Source organism: Haplochromis burtoni, unplaced genomic scaffold (assembly GCF_018398535.1).
Source record: "Haplochromis burtoni strain Fernald_Lab_line unplaced genomic scaffold, NCSU_Asbu1 Contig_70, whole genome shotgun sequence".
Taxonomy (NCBI): Eukaryota; Metazoa; Chordata; class Actinopteri; order Cichliformes; family Cichlidae; genus Haplochromis; species Haplochromis burtoni.
In genome coordinates this window covers 2,411,645-2,421,419 of record NW_024582431.1, presented here as the reverse complement: position 1 = coordinate 2,421,419, position 9,775 = coordinate 2,411,645, and the positions used below count along the sequence as shown (strand labels likewise).

Genomic DNA, 9,775 nt, shown 5'->3' with positions numbered 1-9,775 from the left:
AAAAAAAAAAGTTTTAAACGATTAAAGAATGCAGCTAGACTTCTTCTGGTTCCGCCATAACGGAAACACATGTACACTCATGATCAAAACAGAATGTGACCTAAGGACAAGTGTAAGCAGAAGACAGAAAAAACTGAAGAAAAAATATGGATGTGCGTGTGCGCATGGCCTTCTGGGTCGTGATTCAGAAGTCATTACCATACGGGGGAGACAAAGACGTCTTTCTATCAAACAGGTGTTGGGGGCACGTGACGTGTCTTTAGACTGAAATACCTGAGAGGTTGTGTCATGTTTTCATGCTGCCATAGGAACACAGTAGGTTCAGAAGGATACACTTACACTGTTAATTAAACATAAATAACATATGAGCAAGTAAACATGGTAAATTCAAAGTACCGAGCACTGAATTCAAGTTGGCTGACTATTATCTCCCTCAATCTTATGAGTGTAAGCCTTAAAGGTTGTTTATTACATTTTTTTGCTTTTTTAAATGCACTAATAGTTTGCTCTGATTCACCGAACATGTCCTCCCTTGCCAGACACCCGTTAGGCTTCGTGCGTTTTTGAAGACATCTCGCCCAAGAGTTACCCATCCTCTCCCTGCCTGCGGGGTAAAGCGGGGCAGCGACGAACCTCCTCCCCCTTCTCCTCCCACATCCCCCAGAGATGGAGCTGGAAGTGCGCCAGGATGGGATTGGCTTCCTGCTCCTGTCATTGAGGAACCGGTGCGCCAGGATAGCCAAATATGGACCGGCTGATATCAGTTTGTAGCACATGACTCAGCACCAGATTATATATCTTCACTGGTGGGATTACTGTTAAGGATGAAAGGCAAAGTGGCAGCGGTTTAGATGTCCGAACAGAGCTGGAAAGCGCTCGTTGCCGTTTGTGGTTGGCTTTGAGTCGCTTTTGGGCTGTTGGTAACATTTCAAGTGACTTGTTAAAAATGACTATGAGTGTGAATGCTTGAGGGAGCCTATTTTATGTGTTTATGCTTACCTGGACTCAGTTTCCCCCGCGCCGAATACGTCTTGTCGTGTTTACAGTCCGTTTTTCCTGGAAGCTGCGTCAAGTCAAGATCAGACGGAGACAATACAGAAACAGCCAATCAGAGCGTCTTCTGGAGGGCTTATATAAATACAGCAGAGCGCGTCAGCCGCCTGTCATTAACAAGGAAACACAAGTGGAGCGCACACTTGTAGAAGAACAGACTCTCCTTCTCACGAGTGGAATGAAAACATCTGAGTTAGTCACTGGACTCCGCTTTGATTCCAACTAAAGGTACAAATCGACGACTTGGTACAGTACAGTTCCACTATTTGGAAGTTTTGCTCTGTTTTGATAGCTTTGGTCTTCAGTATAGTAATACAGCGGGACTTTTGTGCTGGAGATTGACTCATTTTGGGACACTGAAGCCTCGGTGTCCGAGCAACATCTTTTGCAGCGCACTCTTGTATTTGACTGTCTGATTTGAAATATGTCCACAATAATGGAACAGCCTTTTTATGACGACTCGTTTCTCTCTGCTTATGGCCATCCAGGCGCAGCCCTGCAGGACTACAAGCTGCTTAAGCAGAATATGAACTTGAACTTCTCCGATACATATCGGAACTCAAACTTCAAGTCACAGCACCTGCGCGCCGACAGTGATTTCTATCCAGCGGGGACGGCAGAAGTGGGCTCTCTGAAGCTCGCCTCTCCTGAATTAGAGCGACTGATCGTCCAGAGCAGCAACGGGGTCATCACTACGCCGACACCTGCTCAGTACCTGTACAACCGCGGGATCACGGAGGAGCAGGAGGGCTTTGCCGAAGGTTTTGTTAAAGCGTTGGACGACCTACACAAGATGAACCAGATGGCTCCTCCAAACGTGTCCATCGGCACAGGCGGGGTTGGCTGCTCGGCTCCAGTCTCGGTGTTCGGCTCATCCATGCAACCGGAGCCGCTTGAGTATACAACCCTGAGCAGCTGCACCACGAACCCCAGCCTGACCTCTGCTGCCAGCTATCCCTCCACCACCATCAGCTACCTGCCTCATCACCAGTACCACCAGCATCCTCAAGCCGTTGCGCACGGATCACACCACTTCCAGCACTCACTGGCCGGGGCCGGCATCCACCCTCAGCGGTTCGGAGGGATGAAAGAGGAGCCCCAGACAGTCCCCGACATGCAGAGCAGCGACAACAGCTCCCCGCCCATGTCCCCTATCGACATGGAGAATCAGGAGCGGGTAAAAGCGGAGCGCAAGCGGCTGAGGAACCGGCTCGCAGCCTCAAAGTGTCGGAGGCGCAAATTGGAGCGCATCGCCCGTCTCGAAGACAAGGTTAAAGTGTTGAAAAATGACAACGCTGGACTGTCAAGCACGGCTTCTCTACTGCGGGAACAGGTGGCCCAACTCAAACAGAAAGTCATGACGCATGTGAGCAGTGGCTGCCAGCTCATGCTAGCACCCAAAGTAAAGTCTTATTGAAGAAATAATGCACTTATTAAAACACTGGACAGTACCTGGACTGACAACCCAACCTGGTCTTTATACGTTTTTAGTATGAAAACTGGATTATTGTGATTTCTGCCGTCTAAAGAAACATCACCCATACACAGAAATAATACAAGACTAAAACACTTAGGGCATTTTTGAATAAGTTTTTGAAAGTGTCGTCTTGGCGTTTCCTGTTTACATTTTCTTTAATTGCTATTTGTGATGCTTTTTATGTAAGTTATTTGTGTTAGAGTTAACCTCATGGACCATTCTTGTTGTTTTTTTGTTTTTTACCTGTATAGTAAATATTTAAGTAAATGACATTATGAAATTAAGAAATGTGTTGCTGTGTTTTTGAGGTCGTGTATTTTTTAAGTGCCACTTCAAAAATTATTGTATTTCTCGTGAACATTAAACCACACCGCTGTCTCTGATCAGCAGTGAAGTTTACAACACCAGAAGTTGGTTGACGTTGGAGACGTCCCAGCGTAGGATTTTTCCTTACTGACGCACAAGCGTCAGTCCATATATGGTGCATGTTGCTATCAAACGTCACATCACGATAGGTTTCCGGGAACTCCCTCCCACATTGCCCGTCAGAAGGGCTGCGCGCTCCCCTTTACACCACAGTGTGTGTGTAATTGAAAAGGTTTGTCAATGAGTGGTTTATTCGCGTTAAGGGAGTTTCCCCATTCTGCTTTCATTTTCCCAAAACAAGCCGTGAGAACACTAGGTGAGGAAAAATGGTTAAAAAAAAAAGTTCCAGATAAACATGTTAGACTGATTACTGAGAGCTAGTTTGAGTTACAAGAATCGGCTCGCGTAAAACTGAGAAAATGTTCCAGTAAGCCGAGAACATTCGGTAAAACAAGCAGGATTGTGTACTGGAGCGTTGTTCTCTGAATTAGTAAATAAGACAAATGTTATCAGGAAATCGGAAATATTAAACAGTGAGATATCAAAAATGTTTGTGGAACTGAAATGCAGGTTGTGGTTAGGACGGTCATTATCATATAATCATATCCAGTAATCTTTCCCAATGTGCTTCAGTACCATTTGGCAATAACAGGCTGTTGTGCTGAGTCAAACACAGCAACTCCAATATTAACCAACTCTTGGCAGCTTCGTGACGCACTCAGATCTTCTGCCAGGTACAGGAGCCAAGAATGATACACCACAATAAAAAACACAAATAAAAAGGTTTATTCCAAGAACTTTAAGTTCTCAGTCACCAAGAAAAAGAGCCAAGAGTAGCTTTAGAAGAGTTCTGCCGCCACCTAGGGGTTGCAAGTGGACAGGCATTCACATTTTGATTTAAAACAAACAAACAAACAAACAAAAAACAAATAAACAAAAAAAAAAAACAAAAAAAACCCCCACACACCCCAAAATAAGCCACACACACTTGATCATAACTTTCCTCCATGTTTTAATAAAGATGGTAGCAAATTATTAACAGCCAGGAAACAAATTTCAGTGCTTTCTTTGAAAAAGGAACAACAAAACTATACTTTCAGTGATCAAGACGATGAGGTTACCCAAAAGTTTGTACACTGGACATGAAAACAAAAAACCCCCCCAAAACCAAACATTTCCTCCCCCCTACATGAAGCTGAGGTGTGTTTTAACAGGTTAGTCTGGACGTGATGATACTGCTTTATAGGCATCCCTCTCATCTGAGGTCAAGTGCTATGTTGAGGAAAACAGCAGAGTAGGAGACGTTCACATTTACTGCTTGGAGAAGAATGCTTTGCTCTTCTCGACGTCGGGGACGATCGTGTCGCTCCCGGGTTTCCAGCCAGCAGGACACACTGCGTGAAGTGGCAGGAGGGACAAAGTTTACTTTAAGCTGACATTTATACACACTGAACTTGGTATAATCTAAAGGACAAAGTACATATGTGACTGGTTGGGAAACACAGGAAGGACTAAACCGCCAAATCTAGCCACAGCTTCGCAGTCAATTTTACCAATCAGCTATTTCCATTTTAAGTGTGTGATGTGCAGTTTAGAGCATCTGAAGTTACAGGTAAAATTAATGACATGTATTTGGGTTATTTTTATGACAAATGCATGATTAATAAGTTATACCACTAAACCTGAGCACCAGTGTATGCTGAGTAAACACTGATGAACTGAGGGAAGGTACGGCAGTTTACTCACCCTCTCCATATTTGTCTGTGTGCTTGAAGGCTTGAACCAGGCGCAGAGTCTCGTCCACAGAACGACCCACAGGCAAGTCGTTAATGGTGATCTGCCTCAAGACGCCCTTGTCATCAATCACAAAGAGACCCCTGAAATTCACAAGATGTTGCAGTTTTTACAAATACTTTAAAGTATCAGTAGACCAAGCTGCTTTTTAACAATAACCAGTGGGTTTTTATTAAAATAATTTTATATTAAAAGGGCATTTAACTGACCTGAATGAGATGCCCTCATCTTCCTTCAGCACACCATACTCTTTGGAGATTGACTTGCTGAGGTCCGATACCAGGGGGATTTTCATGTTACCCAGACCTCCCTGTTTTCTTGGTGTGTTGACCCTGAAGAGAGAGGGGGAAAAAAAACCCAAAAACAAAAACATTTTTTATTTTATATTATAAACAAGTACAAAACACGTAATGTCCACAGGGAAGGTCTCCTGGTTGATAAACCTTGCGTTTGCCCCGCCACCCCTTCGACCTTGTAGTTCTCTGAAATGGGAGTCATTTAACACGCCGTTAGAGATAAGATACAGGCGGTGTCTGAGAGGATAACATATCAGTTGTTCAACTTTATGAGGACACACTGCATTCAGAGGTTCTCCACAATGCTTCAAAAGACAGTCTGACAAACACCAAGTAGCAAAATAATAATGTGGTGAAAACTCTCCTCATACTGCAGTTTTATGTAGTTTACAGATGTCTCACTTCTGGTCTCTGCTGCCCGTTGTGAGATTCAACACTCTGAGGTTAACTAAACCATCTTCAGCGAAGATACCACTTTCCTCTGCTACTGGTTAGCTTTGACCCTGAAATATCTTTCTAACCTTAACTAGCCAATCAAACAGAGTAGCACAGGGCCTAATAGAGCAGGCAAAGATGACGGTGAGGAGTCAGGTTGGGTTTAAATTCAATATCACCTCAAGTTTTGAAACGCAAATCAATATTTGTCAGTCTGCATATATCCACTTATGTAATATTAGTTGGCTACACACATTCCTTACAGGTAGTAATACAGCTTTTCTTGCACGTGCTCTGGTTACGTGCCAGATTACCTATTGTAATTTTATCCTCTCTGGTATACGGCACAAACTTCTCCAGACTTCATCTTGTTCATGCAGCTGCTGTGTCATTACCAGAACATGCGCCAACATATTACTCCCATCCTATAACAACGTCATTGGCTTTCTGTACAATGCCACATTATTTCAAGATTCTGCTTGTCTCCATAACCTCATACATCCATCCGTCTCTGATCTACATACGTTCCCATACTCAGTTCTTCCTCCTTCATTGCTCTCACCACCTGCTTCAGAACTTTCACCCAAATTGCTTCTCATTTTTAGAACTTGCCTGCACCACAGTCACAATATCGATTCTCCCCATCTTTAAAAGACGTTTTTATTAAAGCCTGCCCATTGTTGACTTTTTAAAAATCTATGACACATTGATTTTAATGTCTTGAAAGGCATCTACGGTATTAAATTCAATAAAATGATAAAGTGTCTGACAGACTGACAAAACTAATCGTTCAGTATATTTAATAGCAAATATGTTGTGTAGAATTTTAACTATGAGCTTTAGCAGTTAACTGTTGGTTATAATATATACTCATTTTGCTTCAGATTGATGAATGGAGGTTTTACAGCTTATTCAATCTCTTCTCATTGAAAAAAAAAAAAAACACTAAATATATTATATACACACTTATTTTAAAGTAATGAATCCGATCAGGTGAGTGAGGAAACATACCGACTGATCTTCCTAATCAAATATAATGCATTTAAACTTTAACACAACATTCCAAATGAAGACCTGTGCAGGTTGTGTAATGCCGCATGTCTTCTTATGCCTTCTAGAAGCTGCTGTATGCCGCCCTTATCAACACGTTGCAGATAAACTGGGCTGGGCACTCCTTCACAGCAGCCAAAATCCTTCACCCTTAACTGTCTAAACAGAAACGGCCAACCGAGGATAGTTTGATGGACCTTGTATAAACGTCTGATAAGTTCAGCCTAAGATGGCCTCGCTATAAAAACAGCAAGACAGACAAGTGCACAGAACAGCTTTCACTTAACTGTTTTGTTAAGTAGATTTTCAAATGCACATGTGAAGATTCACTACGGTCACCTCTTCCCAGTTAGTTTAAAATTACAAGTCAGCAATACAGTTCACCTGCGAAGATAATCACTGTAATACAGGTAAAAAGTCTTTTGTTGAAGTTCTGCTTAATCCACCTGCTAACATGTGAGCAGTGTGGATGTTATTATTGGTAAAGAGCTCAGGAAGTAGTCAAATTCCCACAAATGCTCATTATGTTTCATTATCCGTGAGTTCTTACCATGCCAAGTGAGAGAAGTGAGAGTCCACGGAGCAGCCAATAACCTCACAGCCGATGTTGCGGAACTCCTCTACCCTGTCGCTGAAGGCCACAATTTCAGTGGGGCACACAAATGTGAAATCCAGGGGGTAGAAAAAGAAAACTACATATTTCCCTGCAGCACAACAGGAGGAAATAAAAACAATGTTAAGTATTAATTCTAGTCGAATAAGCTGTTAGTGTATAGGCTTATAAAAGCCAGAATGAGCCAATTAGAACAGATGTAGCTACAAACCTTTGTAGTCTGACAGCTGGATGTCCTTGAACTGTCCATCAACTACAGCTGTGGCTTTGAAGTTTGGGGCAGGGAAGCCAATCTTAGCGTTTCCAGCAGACATGGTGTTTGAGACAAATGACTGAAAGAGAAACAGCACAAACAGTTACCAGAAAACTCCTAATGCTTGCAGACCACCACAGATACATTCAGCTGGGTGGTGCCTGAGATGAAGCTCTGATAAATAAAAAAAATAATGAGATTTAGACTGGAAAAAGAAAAATAAATGCGGTGAGGTTCAATCCAAGAGCCAGGTTTTACAGCTCTTAGGAGGCCCAGAGGTTCAAAGACTTGGTAACTTAAGCAGACCCAGATAGTGTCACATGCAAGTCATGTTCAGCCTGCAGGGAACAATGGCCTATTAGCAAGGTTACATAACCATGATACGCACAAACCAACGGCAGGGTTCTCGCTGTGCCTATAAAGACTATTTCCGAGGATTATTGCGCGGTCAGTTACTTTGGATAGTTATTGCCTGTATGCAAAATTAATGTGCAAATAAACGATAAACTTGCAAATAAGATACGCTGTACTAAACAAATAGCAGTCGGTATTAATCCAAAGGCCTATGCTTTTCAGTGATGTATGAATAAATCTGGATTATTTCTCCCTCGTCACAATTTATACGAAGAAACGCTAACAATCGTCAAGGAACTGTGCTTGGTTTTAAAGAGATAAATGCACGTAATGGGTCGAAGTTCAGCCATAAAAGTTAAGCTTTTAATGTTTAAATTTCGTTTTCGAAATGAAACAGAAAAAGCTGTAGTAGAACAGAGCGGAGAGGAAGTGAGTAGTGCATCCTGCAAGCTGCAGCACAGGGACAAAGAAAGAAAACATGGCCAAACACTTCATGAAGGAGCCAGCCGCTCACCCGCCTGACAGGCTAGCTTAATGTTAGCTTTACGTACGAAACTGCTTTCTTTAGTTTCGGTTTGTTTCAGAGGAAATACAAAGTCGATTTTACAGACACGCTGTAAACTTCTGACGAATCCCATAAACATCCTACTCACCTGTCTTGACGTAAAGCGCGAAAGAAGTTGGAAGCAGAAGTCTGCAGGCTGCAAGAGAATAGAAGAGTCAAAGTGGAAAAGCGAGCGTGCAATAAGTACGCAGAGACGGCTGAGGCCACCCGGAAGTAAAAATCAATCCCTTCAGAGTAAAAGTTAAGATAAAAACGATTAAAAGTTAAGAATAGCTGTTTCTAAATATGTATATCTCTGATATAAGATCATATTTTCTAAGTACACCGTGTAAACACTGTCACATGAACAAAAATGCAGGGATGTCGTAGTGAGGGAAAAGTGTGACTGGCTTCTTGGGGCCCCAGTGTTAATGTCAGGGTCAATGACAACGTCAGTTTTATATATAGAGCTCAATTATTACTTGTAAATTCAATGTTCTCAAAATAAAGATAAAAACAAAAAACAAAAACGATGTATGTCTACGACACCTAAGGGCCGGAGTGTCAAGGCTTTGGAAAATGTGAAGATGGAAAAACATTTTGGTTGTTTAACTGTATTTTCACAAGTTTTACAGCTTTTTCTATTTCATGGCCATTTTTACTTGAGACATTAAATATAGACTTATGAATTATAAACTTTTTAAAAATATTCAATATAAATAACAAAGATCACAATGGTTTTTCAGCCTAACCACCAACCGGCGATACTGTTTTGATTAAAAAGTCTGAGAAACTAACAATAATTCAGACTTCTGGCTTGGATGAAAATAATCCATTCGTAAAACCAAAACCAAAAGTCCAAAACAATCCTTGTTTACAAGATTCACTTTGCAAAGTAATCCAGTACCCTTTAGCAAGCTAGTTCTGGCACCTCTAGATTAGACTGATGTGCATGTATATGCGCATGTAAGTACATGTAATTTAGGAATTAAGAAAATGTTAAATATTTAAAATCATTTTTAGCTCTTTGGCTACCAAAATACTTTCTGTGTAGTCACATTTTTAAAATTGAATTAGATTTTTGTTTCCCTTTTTCTAATAAAACGTATTCATTTGAATTATAATGAAAGTCAGTGGAAGATGTCCTTGTAGCAACTATTCTATATTGTACTAATGGCTGCATGATCCAAAAAGAACCCCAACCTTCTTCAAGGCCTCTAAAGAAGTGAGACAAATAAATCTGGTGTCGCTATGGTGGTGCCCAGTTTCTTTGTAAAAGTCTATAAAGAAGTAAATGGCCTGTATTTATATAGCGCTTTTACTAGTCCCTAAGGACCCCAAAGCGCTTTACATATCCAGTCATCCACCCATTCACGCACACTGGTGATGGCAAGCTACATTGTAGCCACAGCCACCCTGGGGCGCACTGACAGAGGCGAGGCTGCCGGACACTGGCGCCACCGGGCCCTCTGACCACCACCAGGTAACGGGTGAAGTGTCTTGCCCAAGGACACAACGACCAAGACTGTCCAAGCCGGGG

The 9,775-nt window shown here is 42.0% G+C and overlaps 2 protein-coding genes across 3 annotated transcripts; one reads left to right on the top strand and one right to left on the bottom strand.

Annotated features, from left to right (window-relative positions):
- Window positions 1-815: 815 nt before the first annotated feature.
- On the top strand, window positions 816-3,795 carry LOC102303022 (transcription factor jun-B-like). Of its 2 annotated transcripts, XM_005924920.3 has the most exons (2): window positions 818-1,281; window positions 1,542-3,795. In XM_005924920.3, the coding sequence occupies exon 2, from the start codon at window positions 1,580-1,582 to the stop codon at window positions 2,468-2,470; it is 891 nt and encodes a 296-aa protein (XP_005924982.1). In that variant the 5' UTR covers window positions 818-1,281; window positions 1,542-1,579; the 3' UTR covers window positions 2,471-3,795. The 2 variants fall into 2 exon arrangements, with proteins under 2 accessions (XP_005924981.1, XP_005924982.1); XM_005924919.3 differs by having other exon boundaries at window positions 816-3,795.
- Window positions 3,796-3,891: 96 nt separating this feature from the next.
- LOC102303537 (peroxiredoxin-1) lies at window positions 3,892-8,503 on the bottom strand. Its single transcript, XM_005924921.3, has 6 exons — window positions 8,345-8,503; window positions 7,296-7,416; window positions 7,022-7,175; window positions 4,900-5,022; window positions 4,643-4,773; window positions 3,892-4,290 (listed from the first exon to the last, which is right to left on the bottom strand). The coding sequence occupies exons 2-6, from the start codon at window positions 7,396-7,398 to the stop codon at window positions 4,208-4,210; spliced, it is 594 nt and encodes a 197-aa protein (XP_005924983.1). The 5' UTR covers window positions 7,399-7,416; window positions 8,345-8,503; the 3' UTR covers window positions 3,892-4,207.
- Window positions 8,504-9,775: the final 1,272 nt, after the last annotated feature.

Coding starts and splice junctions, on each gene's coding strand:
- LOC102303022 (XM_005924919.3), top strand. CDS start 1,478: ATGTCCACAATAATGGAACAGCCTTTTTATGACGACTCGTTTCTCTCT.
- LOC102303537 (XM_005924921.3), bottom strand. CDS start 7,398: ATGTCTGCTGGAAACGCTAAGATTGGCTTCCCTGCCCCAAACTTCAAA. Junction 4,774..4,899: donor GATGAGGGCATCTCATTCAG/GTCAGTTAAATG, acceptor TGTGAATTTCAG/GGGTCTCTTTGTGATTGATG. Junction 4,291..4,642: donor CACAGACAAATATGGAGAGG/GTGAGTAAACTG, acceptor CACTTCACGCAG/TGTGTCCTGCTGGCTGGAAA.